We start from the raw sequence: 17,585 nt of genomic DNA, 5'->3' as shown, positions 1-17,585 counted from the left end.
AATATTGACTTTACGTTTATGTTTTAGCAGAGTTGATAGATATATTCTGAAGGATAAAATATTAATGTCTTGAGTTATCCAAGTGCAAGGCTCATTATTTCTGTTACTGTAATTGAAAGGCATGGAAGCCTGCAGGGTAGAAATTCTTCAGTCTAACTGTAAAATTGCAAGCTGCTTCATGAAGTCATGGACGTGTCATCAAACACTTTGCCAATAAGTCTCTCACTCTGTTTCTCTAATGCACTTATCTGTAATGCTGGAGGTTATTCCTTTACTGATGATAGACATCTAAACAAGGGAAGCCCTGAAAGTTCTGGTATTGTTTGTTTGTGATCTTCAGGTTTGTAATACCTGAGCTGTGGGAGGCACATCCTGTAAGAGCAGTGGGCTTCGTGCCTTGACCACTAATGCTCTCAGTTCCTTGTTTGGTGGAATGCAAGTGTTTCAAGGAACAGATGACACGCAGACGTTGCGTGAAGCACTGCCTTTCCTGCAAGATACGACAGCATGGTGTACAGCCACATAGAATACAGGAATCTTTTTAGAAGGGAGAGAGAAGTGGTGATCCACTTGAATTCAACATATGCAAGTCTTACGGAACAGTTAATCAGTTACTTCTCACCTGGCATTCTTTGCTTAATTTCCTGGCTTTCAAGTAATTTTCATGTGAATACCACCTAATGTGTTAACGTTTGCTTTAGAACATCAAGCTGTGCTATTGTAGGCAGCGCTTCTTAGAACTCATCTGAAATGTCAGGTACAGGCCAGCGTTTAAGTCAGCGTGTTTAAAAAGTATTTAAGTGTCGCTTTGAAATTGGGCATTGTTTCATCCCTTGGATTGAGGCTTTGAGGAGGCCAGGTGACTGCAGAACTGGGCCTTCTAAAAGGGACTTACACAAGTGCAGGGAGCTGAGAGCACAGAATGAAAAATCAAGAGCTGGAGAAGTGCTTCGCTGCAGCCACTTCTCCTTGCACCCGTTAGGAGATCTTCAGCGTTATTCTATCTGAGGCACAGTTTGTAAAAAGGACAATTTATTATTTACTCTAGAGAGTGTGTCTTTGTCACGACATAATGGCTGAGGGCACAAGCTGCAGCTGATGGATTTCACAGAGGTGCACAGTTTACATCTTGCAAAAAGACTTGACAGACTGGATTTATTATCTTTAAGAAATCCTGTCTTAGGAAGGATGGCCTCTGCTTCTGTCTCATTAGCTCTGGGTTTGTATCTTAAAAGCACAACACGGGGCTGTGACAGGAGAGCCCACGGAGTGCAGCACGGGAACTGGGATGCTGTGTTCCCTATGACTTGTTACTGGTTTCAGCCTTCTGTGCAAGTTGTTAGAGCTGAAAAAAACATTTGTTTGGGGGTCACAAAGCCATAAGGCTGCACTAAGCAAACTTCCTGTTTTACCACGTGGCTTTATGCTTTCTTCTAAAGGCTACTGGCAACGGTGGTTGCTTGTCTTTTGGTTCTTGTTGCTGTCGGTTTCTTTATTGCAACAGGACTCTGTGCATTTGCATGTTTGAAAGAAAGGGGACAAAAGTCAGTTGTGGCCATGGCCTCTTTGGAATGGAGCCAGTCCTGGGATACATCTAGGACTGTGTCTGGGAGTGCAGTGGGTAATGGTCTTCCCTGGAGACTGTGTCTTCGTGTCCCATTCTGTGGGGAGAATGTTGTGAAATGGGAGCAATAAAAGCCCTTTCACACAGGCTGGTTTTTAACTGGGATCTCTTCGGTCTATGTTTTCATGGAAAATGTATTGAATTGTGTAACAGACATGTGAATTGATAGGAAGGGATGAAGAATTTGTGTTCTGCTAGGAATTGGAAGGCTCTTTACAACAATATACCTGTTGCTATTTTTTTTCTTACAAAATGGCAGTTTAGATGCTATGAAAAACTATTTGCAGCCCGTGTACTGGAGAAAGCAATCTCCCGAAAATGAGCTGAACTTAAAGCTGTTATTCTGAGTTGTTTGCAGACCGCTTGTACCAGGGAATTGCTGTGACCCAAGTGCTGGGCAGCTTGACTGGTTTTGGCTGCTGTGCCCCTTGTTGCCTGGGCGAGTGGTGGAGGCAGGCACGCTGCTGCCTTTGGGAGAGGTTGGAAAATAGAAGTGAGATTTAATAGAAAAGACTTCCCCTGGCTCTTGTCATTTCCATCTTTTCAGGAGCCACAAAGCAAAAACCTCATCCTCCAAATTGATGCTGGGGTCACTGTAGCTTCTGTGCTCGTGAAAGCTATTACATCTGTTTTTCTTCCTACCTGAAGCTTAAATAATAATAGGGGGGAAATGTTTTATGGTTTTCTGACAGAATCTGCAATACAGTTGTGATTCATTATAGCTGTGATTCACTTTAGGAGTGCTAACCTCCCAGAGCTGCGGAGCCGTGTGCTTGGCTTGGAACATGGCGCTGTGCTTCAGGAAGCAGATGGGAGAGGGGAACACAGAACTAACTTACAGGTGGGAGGTGAGCAGCAGTAGGGCTCCGTGCAGCAGTAGGGCTGAGCTGGCTGTGCAGCGGGATCATGGCTCTGCACTCCCCCATGCAGCTCACTGCCTGGCCTTAAGTAAGCTTAATTCTGTAGAAACTTCTTTACCACGTTCCTGTTTCCACAATGAACCTCTGTAAAGAAATGCCTTTGTTGTTGGAGGTGAGCTGGGTATTTCATCAGCGGGGCCGGGACTGTGAGCTGTCAGCCCTGTCACCCTGTGTGCGTGTTTGAGCAGCTGAAGGGCAAAGGGAGCTCCGTGTGATGGCCCAAAGCAGAGGTGCCTGCAGTTTGTGAGGGGATTTGTCCCTTTCATCTGCTGGTGCAGCTCTGTGATGAGTGCTCCTGGTGATCCTGCAGTCACAGCTCTGAACGCTGGCATTGTGCAGGGTAAGGCACTGACATGCGGCCTGGGAATGCCTGGCTGGAGGGCTCCTCTCGGTTTGGCTTGGCCTTTCTTACCCCCTGGCAGCAGCAGCTCTGTCCTGGCTGCTGTGCAGCATCCTCAGGGTTCTAAAGGGGGGTTTCCTACCCAAAGTTGGTGGCAGGAAGGGAGGATGTCACAGGGAAAATAGAGGTTTTACGGTAACCTTGGGACAGGTGATTCGTTACTTGTAACCTGATAGATTAGATTTCAGCATCCTCATTTTTTCCTTCCAAATATTTTAAAGTAATTGAGCTATAGAGCTCGCTTGAGTATGAAATAAGCTCATCAAGTGAGAGGCTGAGAGCCAAATGCAGTTGTTTTCTGCCATCACCATTAAGTCTGATAATGCCTGTGGAAGCTGGTGGAGTTGCAGTTATTTCTAAATAGCCAGTGCCGAGGGCAGGAGAGAATTGCCTGTAATTTCACACCATCCTCCCCGGATTCTTCACTCCAAAGCTCGCTGGGATGGGATCCAGTGCCTGCCCTTCCCACCCCATTTCGGGTGGGCAGAAGTGCTATGGGTTGTGATGGCACGTGGGGAGTTAGAACCTTGCATGTAGATATTGAATCAGTTGCCGTTCACTGAAGGTTACTTCTAGTATTTTTTAATGCAAAGATTATTGATTTCCATTGCTTATTTTCTTTTGACACTGCGTGGCTAAGTAATGCGTGCACTAAATTGCGTTGGTGGGGAGAGATTGTGCTATTAGAGAGCAATGGGAGAGCAGTATGGTTAATTTCTTCATTACATTTTATGTCCTGAACCTGTTGCATATATTAAAATGCATCAATGGCTGTGACGCTGTTTTAATGAATTTGAGAACACGGCTGTTTTTTGTTCCCTGAACCTCTTTCTTTTTTTATTCCTCCCCTCCAATTCATCCATTTCCAAATGCTGAAATGGAGGATCTCAATAGCTAGGCTTAGTTAAGCTGAGGATCTTGTTTCCAGCCTGGGTGAAGACTGCTTAATTTTCCTGTAGGTGTGAGGGAGATGCTGGCATTTGGCACTAATGGGTTGAATGCATCTGCTTTCCTTGTCTCTGCGTTTGCTGGGTAAAGATCATTGGAAAAAGCGAAGTAAAACTCATTTGTATTTCCTGCAGAAACGCTGACTCTAATTTGTGTCACAACCTTTCCTTTCTTTATAGGAGCTCTTTTTGCACGTAGTTGGTATAGGAAGTGTGTAGAAAATTGTTATGCATAAGGTAAATGGTTGTTCCAAGCCATGGGTCACTTTAATAAATTACTTTCTGAATGAAAACAAATTTCAGCTAAAGGAGAGAAGAGTTTATTAAGGGAAAGAATCTATCAGATGCACTGCAGATACATATTGATGTAAATGTGTCTGTATTTATTCAAGTGTGTGTGTTTTCTTGGAATTGTGGTGGTGTGCCTTTCTGAGGCCTTCATAAATCCATCATTTCCTGACTGCGCTTCTGGTATATATGTAAGCTGCTTTCAAAATTAATATATAACATCAAAAACAACCAACAAAGCTCACCTGAACGTTTCATTTAGGAGCACTGGAGGGATCAAAACCTGCAGGTACTCCTTGGCTTGGTTCAAACTATGATGCTGTTGGTTAAGGTTCTGCAGGAAAACAAGGATGTAACACTGTGCTTATCTCAGCAGGAGGAAATCACAAATGTCCCTTCTGGCTTCAGTAAGACTCCAGATTTTATGTTTGAGAAGAACAGGAGGGATTTCCTGGTGAACAACCCCACAGCAGCAGGAAGTCTTTTTTTTTTTTTTAAATGCATTTGGCCCAGACGTTGGCAAGACAGTTTGCTCTTCCCAGTCTTACTGGTCCTAGCATAGAAATCGGAAAGCTGGAATTCATAGTCTGCTTTTGAACATGCACAGAACAAATTCCATGCACAGAGATGTATTTATCTCTGTTTTACTTTCTACTGGGACTTCCTGTGCGTTGCATGACTGTGTGGCCCTGATTTTCACAGTATTTGTATCCAGCTTTGGAAGAAGAACTAGGCACTTGGAGCTCTGGATTTCTAGCTTTTGTTTCTCCCCTCGGGTGGGTAATGCTAGGGTTTGTTTGGGTATGGAGGAAGAATGGGAAGATGTTATTCAGGTTTCTTCCTCCCCCCCTCTCTCTCTCTGCACTATTTCAATGCTTAGGATAACCAGAACACATTGAAACTGAAATTGGGAGTCCCTCATGTTGGTGGGGGGGTGGGGTGTGGGTGGGAGCGGACACTGATTAACTTAATCTCAGTTAGCTCTAAGCCGTGTAAAACTGCAGGAAGGTGAAAATGGCCTTTCTTTTGATGCACTTGGCTTGTGCTGAAGGTGGACAGCACCTTTGGTCTCTGTGTTCATTTTCCTCTTGGCTCTTACTCCATCTGTGGCCTTGAACAAACTGTTTAGTCCCTGCATATCCTCCTGTGTAAGTAATTTCTGTAATTTTGTAGATTAAAGCTCTTAACAGCCAGATAAAATGTCTCTCAGTCTATGGAGGATATGTTTCTACCTACAGGGTATTGGAATGTGTTACTGTTCTGTATGCACGCAGTGCAAGTTTGTTCCAAAATTGATGGAAGCCATTGAGAATCTCTTTACTGACTTCAGCTTGTGACATGCTTGAATTAACCTCATTGGAGAGCCATAGGCATTTGGCATTAGTTAAATGAAAAGAGGTGCCACCAAAGCACTCTCCCCACTCAGTGCTGTGTGTGCTGCCTGCCTCTGTCATTAAGAGAGAGGTGGTTCTCATTGAATGGCGGCTGCTCCCTTCGGTGCTCTGAAAGTTAACTACAAAAAAACTGCTTTGCTTATGATGCTGAAAGCGTTTTCCATCTGCCAAATGTTCCTTCTGGGTACGTGGTACTGCCTGGGGGAGGTGGGTAAACTAATTTCTCTCATTTCCCATGCTTTGGCTACAAAGTTGCCACACACATCACAGAGGTAAAGTGATTTCTAGTGGAAATTGGTGCCTTGAAATGTCTGGTGCTCTGGAGAATGACCTAGCTGACTTCAGGTGGTTTTTATTTTTTAACTGCTGCTTCAGACCAAACCCTTTTTGAGCAAAGGGGACGAATGCAAAGGGAGAAGCCAAAATGAAACCTTGCAATTGTTCAAAGAAGTTGAGTGGAGACTGCCCTATGCTTGGGATTGCTTTAACCATAACCGTGGTTATATTATGCAGTTACAGCTTTCTTGGTTGCGTGGTCTATGTAACAAAGGATTTTCTAGCGAACTTCCCATTAGTATCTAGCTTAGCATCATCAGCAAATGGAGAGGTGGCACCTTTGCACCTTGGGGACCAGTTATTTCAGTGCAGGGAAGATTTTATCAACTCGTGGGGATAGCTGAATGCCTGTAGCTCAGAGCCCAATTGTTTTGACAAACCACTCTAGCATGGCTGGGAAGAAAATTGCATCCGAACCATCTTCTGTATGTCAAAGCATTTGTCAAGCCTGTGTGACTGTGAGAAGTTCCACTTGATGATTGGGCTAAATCACAAACACTGTGTTCTGAACGCCTGGTGAGGCTTCAGTTACTCATTATTCTTAACCTTCCTTTGTTAGACACAAGGTATAGCCATGTCAAAACTTCTATTTTATAAGGGGAAAATGCACTGACTTAAATTGCCTTTGTTTCTGTATTGGAGAGCCACTCTGTATTTCTGTCCCTGAGCACAGCAGCCACCCCATGGCCAAGCTCTGCTGAGAATGGCAGCCCACGCTGGTGGGCTTAGGGAAGTCACAGCCTTGGTGTGCATTACAAGCCTGGACTGTCTCGTGGTGGTTGCACTGCACACCTGCTGTCTGTTCCTGCTCTCAGTGCAGCTTTGCACGGGGCCTTTGCATGTTGTCAAGGTCTGAAAGTTGCTGCTGAAGAGCATGCTCTTTTTTTTGGTGGTGGTGGTGTTTCTTCTTTTTCTTTCTGAGGAGATCAGAAACCTTCCCAAAGTCTTCCTTTTATTGTAACTAATAAGGAAAGGAAATGCTTTGAAAGGAGATGTTGGGCAGACTTCTGCTTGCCTGTCCGCCTGCCTTTTGAGGACTCTGCTCTTTGTCCCTTTACAAATTACAGTGCGTGCTCCACCTGCCCGTGCTGCTTAAGGCCACTTCTACCTGCTGTGCTGAAAGAGGGGTGCTCGTTGGCCAGAAGAGGCATCACAAGCCTCCTCCTGGTTTGAAGCCCCTGCTCCACATGGCACCCTGCAGCCCTGTGACCCATCCAAGTGTCAGCAGCGTGACATGCCATGAAGCCTTTCAGGTAGCAAAGGAAGGATGAGGGTTTTAAGGACGTGGGAAGGTACCCGTGAGCATGTGCTGGGGTCTGGGAGCTGAGGATAACTTGGGGAATGCTGAAGCCAGAAGAGCAGGGGACCACCAGGAGGTGTGGGATAGGAGGGAGCGCTGCGACTGCTCTCAGGAAGCTTTATGTTTCAGTTCTGTCTTGCCTTGCAGTTCAACAGTCTGCACGCTGACATTTGCAAGGGGTTTCTTCTGTCATAATGCACATGTTCAGATTACTTCTCTGGCTAAGCAGGCTACATGATGATTCTTGTTCTGCACAAAGTTAGGCTTTCCAGTTGGTTCTTTATCTCAGATCCTCTCCTCGAGCCGTGCTTTTTAGGCATTGTGATAGTGACTGAAGGTTCAGACAATGCTTTGATCGAGGGCTCTGCACTGCTGAGCAGGGGATGCCTCTGTGGGTCTATTTGTGGGCTGCTGAGATGAGCATACAGGGGTGCAGCTCCATGGGAGCCTGGAGACAGTAGCAGCCTCAATGAGCTTGGGCTTTAATTTCCCGAGGAAGAAAATAGGCTGCTAGATAGTACAAGGTTCCTTCAGAAGGCCTTGATTATTTCTAATGTCCCTCCCTTGCCCTCCTGTTCATATAGAACTCTGCCTAATGATGCATTCTGTTTGGGCCAAATGCAATCACAATGCATGCTAACGAACTCCCTGAATGGTGAATGGTCTAAAAGTAGAGTTTTATGACCCGCACAGATAGCAGCAGTTACAAAGCCTGTATTTGGAGGGCGTATGGGATATAATGCTTCCTGAAGGCAGCAGAAAGTGGTGGTGAGGAGCTACTTGTGCATGCAGCAGTCTTGCAGCTCCCCAGGGAGGAGCAAGGATTTAATTCGGGGTCAAAAAAACAGAGACTTGTAGAAAGAAAGCTTTCATGTCTGCTCCTTATGACAAAAAAGAAGTTTAGAACCCTCTGCTAGACCTGCACATCAAGATATACATGTATTACACAACATTTATCACGAGTGACTTGTGTGCTAGTCGTGCTTAATTACTCGCCTTCAGTCCTCACTGCGCTTCAGAAGCTGTACATCCCGTTCCCCATTCATCAGGTGTGCCAGGAGCTGGTTTGTCTGCTTCTGATGCATGGTGATGGAAAACCAGAGCTGGCTGGGAATGCTTCACTGGATAATTGCTGGGCTTGTTTTTTGTAGTAGTGGCTCTTCATTTTTAACCATATATAAAGCTCCTGGGGTGGGGAGGGGGGGAATCTCTGAAGGTGGTGGGGTGCATTAGCAGGAATGGCAGCATCATCCTAGCCCCGCTTTCTGCGGCTAGTAAGTGCATTTTTCTTTTCTGCATGGTGGTATTACTTGGTGGCTGGGCAGCCTGTGAATTTGGGATGGCTTTGGTGCACCCAGGGAGATGTGCCAGCAGGGACATGGTGCAGTGGGAGTGAGCTCTGGCACTCAGCAGGGATGCACGCTTGAGTAAATTCTTTGGACAGATGGCGTTTTGAAGGCTTCAGGATCAGTGTTGTTTCCTGAAACAGCTGCAGTACAGTTTTGCTCTAAGGGGATTTGTCTTCACTTGTGATGCCCAGGCTGGTGCAACTTGGGTAGAGCTGGTTCAGGGTCAGCTCTGCATCCCGAGGGGAGTGCCCTGTCAGGCCGAGCTCTGCTCTGCTCGCTGGGCAGGCAGCTGTCTGGGATCTGACAGCTTCCTAATGACATTCTCATTGCCAAAGAAAACCAAGCCTTTGAGTCTAAGGCAGCCAGCTCGTTTGGTAGCACTTCCAATTGGCTTTGTCCAAAGCGAGATGCGGAACTTGAAGAATTAAAACCTCAACCACTCCACACTGTGCCAAATATTAGCTGAACTTGAGTGGGTAAAGTGCCAGCCAATGTCATCTCTTATGTGCTTTTTGTGCATTTTCTTTAATAATTGCCAGCTTTGGTTCATCAAAAATAATTTTACACTTGGCTTCCCTGATTTTTAATTAGTGTTTATCGTGTAAAACTATAGCCAGGGAGCTCTCTGAACGCTTGGAACAGGCAGCACCACTAAGTGGTAAACAACCAGTTTGTCCATGAATACCTCTCTGCTTTTGTATATGTTTGTTTTCCTGAGTTGTAATTACCAGGCTTAGTCCTAAATTGTTCTGCTTCGTAACATCTCTGGCCTCAATAATTTTTTCTATATTTTTCACCTCTCCCGAGAACTCCATTTTTAATGGTTAATTTAAAGGAAACCTCTTGCGTATTATAACATGCATTCTGATTAGTACACCTAATTGCAAAGAGTACATTACTTTGAAAGAAAATGAACAAAGCCCTATTCTTCAGCTTGGTTTCATTTGCACACTTATTTTTGGAGTGGATGGAATTGTGAGCGCAGGCGCTAGCAGCGCAGTAACACCCTCGTGCTTGGGCAAAATCAGAATATTGGGTTGCCTTTGGGTGTACAGCCTGTTTGTACCCACGAGCACAAACAGGCGGCCGTCGTGCCAAGTCAGGCTTTAAAAATGTCAGTTGTCGTGTCACTGTGGATTTCAGATGGGGTCAGAAATGGCGGTGGTGACAAGGTGGGCTGGCAGGAAAGCACGCCTGGTTTGCTCCCGCGGGGAGTCACAGGGTGTCAGAGCAGGTTTGTTCACTGGAAGTCGTTTTCTTCAATTTGCTAATGGCTTAGCGATGTTGTAATTAGCCAACTTTGGTATTTTAAAGTAAGTGCTTTTCGTAGCATCTTTGTATTCTTTGTGGAGCGATCTGTTTTTCTCCAAGCACGCTGCTGCGAGCCGCCTTCTTTTCAGTCCTTTCAGTGTGGCCATTTGCAGGGTCCTTCCTCAGAAGAGATGCTGTGGGTAAAAGCTTTCCCTGCGAGAGTTCTCACAGGGCCACGGGACTTGTCCCAGTGACAGGCACCCCTGGAAGATGTTAGGAACATGCATTAAATAAATGGTTGGAGCTGTGTGTGTGGGAAGCTGTGGTGGTCCGCCTGCATTCTCCTCTCAGTGCCGCTGACTGCCCGCATTTGGTTAAGCCTGCTTCAGCAATCAGGTCTGGAAGGAAGAATTTCTACCTTAGCACTGCCCTTCACTGGCCTGGCAATGCAAGCAGGTGTGACTGCGGGACTGAACCTCCGTCTGGAAACTGGTGTGGATTTCTCCAAGAGGACTATGGTCTGCACATGAAACTTCCATGGGAGGTGGAGGGAAGGTAGAAGAAGAGCCATCCATCTTCTACAGGCAATTCCAGCTTCTTAATCAGACGTTCTCTGGAGAGGTGCAATTTCCATCTTGATCCACCTGTTACCAAATGCTTTGCCAACACCAGGTGATTTTAAGGACCTTTAGCTGGGAAAACCTTCCCCTTTTTCTCCTAAATCAGCAACCAATCAAACGTTTTCATTTCAGCCAGGTTGATTTTGTAAGACATGGTACAGATGAGGGCATGGTGAGTGCTAAGCCCCCTGTCCCCAGAACTGCTGTGGACATTTGTTTTGGGGTGGTTGGTTTTTTCATCCTTTGGGCTGTTAACAAGAAGTTTTGCTTTGATGAGGAGGTTGAATCACTTGGGACCAGAATTGGAGAAACCCATACATCCACATCACCTCAGTTTCATGTGGATGTATGAGGTGCCTACAGGCTGACTGCCTGGCTTGGTTCCATGGGTTCATCCCAATTCTGTCTCCACAAATGCGTGGTGTTGTGCTCAGCTGCCTGCAGTGCTGTGTGTGTGAGCTGTGTTGTAAAGATGAGGGTATCTTGTGTGTTTTGTGGCCTTGTTTAACACCTGACAACCAGTGCAGTTCAGACAAAATCTGCATGCAAGAATAGCTGCAGTTGAAATAACTTACATTGCTTTGAAAAGTTACCTTAATTGCTCCACATTGACCCCAGCCTCACTTAACTGACCTTTTCACAATCTCCCATTCCTTTAATTGTTTGAGCCTTGGTGCATAAATACTAAGTCCTGCGCCACTTGTTTAGCAGATGATCGAGTTATTGTTGTTTGGCCATCCTCTGCTCTGCAAATATTGATTTCTTGGTGTAGTGTTTAAATCTATGTATGTATTTTTTATTTCATAGGAAGCAAGAACAGAATCTATTGCCAGACCTTTGGAGATCAATGAAGCTGAGAAGATGATGAAAGTTGCCATTGAGTGTGTTCTGGTAAGCAAATCGATATTTATTTTATTGCAGAATCATCCTTTCTCTCTTCTGCTGGGCCAAGTAATGCTCCACCTGGGTAATTAACAGGAAATGTGGAACTTCAGCTCATGGCTAATGCAGGTATTGGGTTTTTGGTAACATGAAATGTGTGAACACAAATCCATCAAGGCAGAGATTGGTACATGCTGATGCTTTGTGTCATGGTAATGAAGAGTCACCGATGATCTTGGTGGTTTGCTGACAAACCCTTGGTGTTGCAGTCACCACAGCTGCATCGAAGGACAGCTCCCTTGGCTTCTCTCTTGGGAGAAAAGGACGGAAAGCCCCCTCTGCATTTCAGTCATGTTCCCTGCCCTGTTAAGGGCTCAGCAATAGCCTCAGAAGTGCTAAAGGAAGAAGGACTAGATCAGCACAGAAACAGACGTCGTTGCTTAAGCCACGTAAATTTTAGAATCACAGCTACAAGGGATATACTTGGAAATGTGAGTGTGTTGGTACCTCTGGAGCTGTGAAGCTGGAAGCAGGATAGCTGAACTGGGAAGGGATGAGAAGAGCAGGCAGTGTGCTCGTTGGGGCATGCCAGTGTGTCGTTGTGATTCCAGTGTCAGAGGTGCCTTGGTCTGTCCTTGTCTCTAGAACGCTGATCTTACTCCAGTGCTTGGGCTCTGTATTTCAACCACTAGCTGCCCTGATAGGCATTGTGCAAGTATAGTAGTTAATTAAATCCTAGTGAGTGCTGCAAGTTAGTTAGCTGCAAACTGTATCCAATCCAGTTCTGTAATCACAAGGCTTGGAGTTCCAGGTTTAAACAGCCAGCACATAATCAATAGATGCTTCAGGCAATCTTTCCTTACACTTCTCCTATTTGCAGTCCATATGAACTCTAAATGTTGTTAATGTGCATTGATATTCTGGGCAGTAGTGTTCATAAACTAACAGGAAAATATTAGAGTAATTGGCTTCTGGAGAATATCAATTTAGCACATACCTCAGCTGGTTCAGTTCTGGACCAGTCACTGAAATGACCTATTGTAGCTGGACAGCACATAGCAATTACTGCTAGAGCTCCAGCAAGTGTGAAGTCTTTTCTCCCTCTTACTCATCACAGCTTCTAGAGCATGAGCACGCTGAATGTCCTCATTTGTTTAAACAAGCTGGAATATTCCCACTTTCCCCTCCTTATTCCTGTAACGTGGTACAGTGTTTGGGATGCTTCTTGGATTTTGAAAAGACAGATATAGCAGGACTCAGGAAAGGGTGAAGACAGTGGGATGGATCAACTTTTCCTTCCTGATAAATGTCACTTTTTTAAAAGAAAAATTGTTGATGGAATCCTAACATCTCACTAGAATAGCACCAAGAAATAAATGCATTTCTCTTCTGTGTTTGTTCAGATGCTTACCTGTTGAGAGATGACTTTATGTATCCTGTCAGATCTTGTGAGGAGGGCATTGTTCCTTCCTTTTTTGATGAAAAGGAAAAAGTTGAAGCCCAGGACAGCTGTGTTTGTGGGTGGTTTTTTCTTTCTTTAAGAATGTCTGGAGAAAAAAGTAGGTATTTTAATTTGTAAATGTCCAGACAGTTTGTTATCTTGGCCACAAAAAAAACTTGTTAATTGGTATTGCTTTGCTGGTTTCTCTTCTAGCTCATTGTCATAAAGTTACTTGAAAATGTGCAATGGGAGATAATACAGAAGCACAATCAGTGTCTGAAAGATAATTCTACCCGTTGCAGTGCAGGCTGAGGTTCACCATCCTTCTCTTTTAGGAAGAGGTCCAAAAGACTAAGGACATGTTGAATAACGTGGCTTTGGACGAAGCCAATTTGGAAGCCAAGATTGAAAAGAGGAAATCGGAGCTGGAAAGAAGCCAGAAGAGGCTACAGACCCTGCAGAGCGTTCGGTAAAGATTGTGAACTGATTATCTGCTACATAAATGAGCACCGGCACGAATGATGGTACTGCGTGCTCTTCGTGCTCAGAGCAGCGAGGAGTGACGTCTGTAATGAGACTGAGATGGTGGCCTGTGGAAGAAAGATTTTCGTCACTAGTGGTGCTTAATCTGGATTGTAATTATTTATTTTTTTCAGTTTGTGGATTTAGATTCAGATTATCTGGGCTGTTTAAAAAAAAAAAAAAACAAGCAGAGTATTGTTTGGTGGGCGGCTTACTTGCTGCTTGAACCGAACACAGTGGTCAGGTAGCATGTCTGTCTTATGTTGTCTTTAAGCATAACTGGTGCCAGGTGGTTCTGCTGAAAATGATGTGTTCTCTGTTCCCAGCCCCCAAGGTAACTAGGCACTTCTTGCTGGGGTACGTTCCTCTGGGCAGTGACACAGCCTGCCATAAAACCAATGTGTTCAGATTCACAATCTGGGTTGATTTCATGCCCCTTGGTTAAATTGCAGGTTTAGACAATGTAAAAAAGGTTCTGTTCTTGAAAAAAAATATAAATAAGAGAAAAATGAGTGGTGGAAAGAGTAACAGTGGATTCATATACGTATGATCTGTAACACTTCAGAGGAAGTATGTTGGGTAGATGTGAAGCATCAAACAGCAGAGACATTCTGTGGGGCACATCTGTAGGTGCTGTAATAAGATATCCTTAGTACCAGCACTGGGTGTGCTTCTAATGGCACAGCACAGTTGTTGCAAATGTGTCTCCAGTGAAGTAGCTGGCTTCTCAGGCATACAACGAAGTGGGGCTGTGGGACAGGAGGATGATGCCTTTGGAAAGGAGTGGCAGTGGATACACATTGAGCTTTCCTTTGCTACGTAAGATTTTCCCAGGGTAGGTTAGTATTCCTTCCTCTCATGCTTTTAGTCTTGAAGTAGGGTGGAGCCCTCAGAAGAGAAGGCCCTTCTAGAGTGGTTCAGTAGACATGGAAAAACAGCTGCGAAAATGAGAATGCTGTTTCAGAATTCTTAGTGTATGGATCTGTATTTCTCTGAGTCGTTTGTTCTTGTTGTCTCCAGTCCTGCTTTTATGGATGAATATGAGAAGATCGAAGAGCAACTGCAGAAACAATACACCAGCTACCTAGAAAAGTTCCGTAACCTGAGCTACCTGGAGCAGCTCCTGGACGATCATCATCGGGCTGAGCAAGAGATGTTTGAGGTAACATGGCTTAGAAATGCTCAGCAAGACTCTGTACTCTCTAGTCCTTTTCCTTATAGCAGGACATGTTGTGATACCTGCTACTTGTTGTAGAACCTGCTCTGAAGGACTGGGAGCTCACTGACGTGCGGTGAAGTGACAGCTCGCAGACAAACGTGATAATGCACTTTTGCTTTTTCAGTGAGTGAAGTTAAACCAGTGTAATGATGCCTCTTCCCAGTCTAACTTCCCTTGATTCTTTCAGATGACACTTTTTGGTTGTGAAGAGTATTTCCAGCCTTCCTCATCTGCCGTTTGCTGTGTACAGTGTATGTGCTAAGAGTTCTTAAACACTTGTTTTTATTGTCTGCCAACAACTGATATTTAAGGGTTTGTTAGCACAAGGCTCTTCAGTTTTCTCGTAGTTGTCATGTTCAGTGACAACATAGCAGAAGTATCACTCAAAAGATCAGCTGAGTTGGAATCCTCTCTCGCAGGGACTTCTTGTTCATAGAAGTTCTATTTTTGTGTTGATTTGCTGAGTTGTATCAGTTCAATGTGATTCTCGAGTTACCCAGCAGGGTAGAAAATACACGTCTCTATCTCATCTTGCTTGATCCTTTCCTTTGGGTGTTTATTGGACTGCAGCACTTCCAGCCAGCCTTTCATTCAGCTTCTGCAGCTTCATGTTTTACTGATGTTATTGGCTTTTCTTTCTTCTAGCAGCCTTTACTCAGTACATTTTCTGCTTGCATTGAAAAGAGATTTCAGTGAATGATCTCCCCTTGGACCTTGGTATTGGTGGGTGCACTGTGCTTTGAGTGAACCAGTGCTTTCACTTCTTGGCTTTTCCTAATGCAGATCACTACTTTGTCAACACAACTCACTCTTGTTCCTGGCAGAAATACAGGGGAGCTGTGCATGATGTTCCCTGTTCCTGTGACTGCACTTCTTGCTTTGGCCATGTCTCTGTGTGCCTACTGATTTGGAAAACAATAAAATAAAATAAAAAACAGCCAACAAACCTTAAGTAATTGGCTCTCAAGTATTCATACTTGCATTTAGAAGTAGTAAAACCTTGTGACCTGTACTTAGGCTGGAAATGAGGTATGGTAACTTTTCAGTCCCTCTTCTGCTTTGATCTGTCTGCACAGCACAAAGCACAGGCAGCTTCACCACCAGCCGTCAGAGCTTTTGGCAGGCTGCATGTAATGTAGTAATTTCCATCATCTCTTGGATACAGGAAAAGCATACTCTAGTATGTTCAGAAGCATCAAATATTTGGCTGCATTTTTGTCGGAGGGGAAGGTGAACCTTTATTTTAAAGTACTTGTTAATTGCTGTGAACCAGCTTCCTATTAATCTCCCATTTTGTAAGCTGTTTATCTCTGTAGATGCTATTCATTTCTAAGCTAACTACAGGTTAGTATTTTCTCATGTCTTGTTTAATAATGCTCTAGTTCTTCCACATATCTTTGGCCAAAAAAAAAAAAGGCTTCTATTAAATCCTAATCTTGAAATGAAACCTAAAATCTGATTATTTTTTTGCCTTCTGTTCAAATGTCGTTCAGACTTAATACCAAAAGCAGAAATGTTTTGAATATGAGTACCTGGAACTGCTTATAAATTCATGCGCGGGAGTTAGTAATGACTTGGCTTACAGCTCTTGAGAGGATTTTTATTAAAAGATAATAAGATGAGGGAAAAGCCTTTGTCATTCAGGAGTGTTCCTGTGATTAGAATCTGAAGAGCACTTTTCTTTTACCTGTGCTCATTCCTTCTGTGAGACACCTAGAGAATCCACCCATATACTTCAGCTTTTCATTTATTAGGATAAGCGGGCAGCAATACTTTGACATTGTCTAGAATAAAAGAGTATTAAAGGCTGTGAGAAAAAGATGTGGATTTTGTGCCTACTTCTGTCACTTGTTGTACGTGGTATGCATTAGCAAGCATCAGAACTGGCAGCATCTTTAACTAACATGTACTTGATGTTAAAATACAATTTAGTCTTCTGCATTTGGAGTGTTCTTGCCCTGAGTGATGACCTGTGCTGGTCTGTTTCTTACTATGATCTCAAGTGATCAAGTTACTTGTGCTTAAAGCACCACTAAAATGCATCACGTTGGCTCCAACCAGCATGGAGTTTGCCTCTTGAGTTTAGATCTATAGCTTGATCCTAATTCTGAGAGGAAGCTGAGGTTATCTCAATTCATTGCCCATGTATTAGAGTCTGTTAAATCATTTCCCTAGGGAGCGTTTGGGAATACCAGAAATAAAAAAGGGGAGGGGAAAAAAAAAAGTAGCATGGAGAGCAAGGACAGAAGGCTGGAGTATCTGAAATACAGAGAATGTTTAAAGGATGTGGCTCCAAACATCTCCTTGTGGGCAGCAATCCAGTGACTAGTCTCTTGCCAACCTGGAACCGCCAAGGCGTTCCTCTCGGTCTTGGTCTGCTTTTCACGTGGTGTTTCCTTACTTTTGGCTGCAAGGTTGTGAAGCAGAACAGTGGGTGGCTTATTACAGCCACAAACACAAGTGCTTTCCTCCAAACGGATGCTGCATGCTGTCTTCAAGATTATATCTCTGTATCATTTTCAGAATCAGCAGAGGAAAAATAACAAGGATAATTGCATTTAATCTGTTTCAGTATGCAGCCTCTTGAGCTGTTAAACGCACTGGAAGTTGTGTTGATTTTTTTTTTTCCAGTTGTATTTGTCTTTGTTCCACCAAACAAATCTTAATTATCTTCTGTAGTGGAAGCGAGAGTCAACTCTTTTATCATTGCCTTGCATTTTGTTAAATAGCTTGCTAGGATAAAGCAAGGGCAATGTAATTAGATTAATCCAGCACTCTGGGTGCTGTTCAGCACTGAGGACTGATTCCTGGACCCCTCTCTTTGACTCATTGCATGTTTTTGAGAAGAACTTCTGTTCTGATTGAGAGACCGTTGCTGAATAACGAGTCTAATCTTTAGTGCCCTTAGCCTCAAAGCTGTTTTGGTACCCTGCTGACGCTGCACAGCTAATGACATAGGCCAGAGTGCATTTCCTAATTAGAAAAGTGATTTAAAGATTGTACCCAAGCACACCATTTTAATTAAGTGACACCGAGCAGCTGAAGCAGCGCGGCCTTTCCAAACCACGGTGCTGGCTCTCTGTGTGGATTTC

At 44.2% G+C, this 17,585-nt stretch overlaps 1 protein-coding gene across 3 annotated transcripts in view; it reads left to right on the top strand.

Annotated features, from left to right (window-relative positions):
- The window catches only part of CLUAP1 (clusterin associated protein 1), a 59,254-nt gene that overhangs the window by 7,069 nt on the left and 34,600 nt on the right, over positions 1–17,585 (top strand). For all 3 annotated transcript variants that reach the window (XM_021411718.1, XM_021411719.1, XM_021411720.1), the window contains 3 exons: positions 11,237–11,320; positions 13,088–13,221; positions 14,295–14,436. In XM_021411718.1, coding sequence (XP_021267393.1) covers positions 11,237–11,320; positions 13,088–13,221; positions 14,295–14,436 — 360 coding nt within the window. The remainder of the gene's footprint in view (positions 1–11,236; positions 11,321–13,087; positions 13,222–14,294; positions 14,437–17,585) is intronic.

The sequence above is a fragment of the Numida meleagris genome, chromosome 13, assembly GCF_002078875.1.
Source record: "Numida meleagris isolate 19003 breed g44 Domestic line chromosome 13, NumMel1.0, whole genome shotgun sequence".
Taxonomy (NCBI): Eukaryota; Metazoa; Chordata; class Aves; order Galliformes; family Numididae; genus Numida; species Numida meleagris.
The sequence above is the reverse complement of the archived record's forward strand: the minus strand, read 5'-3'. Positions and strand labels throughout refer to the sequence as shown.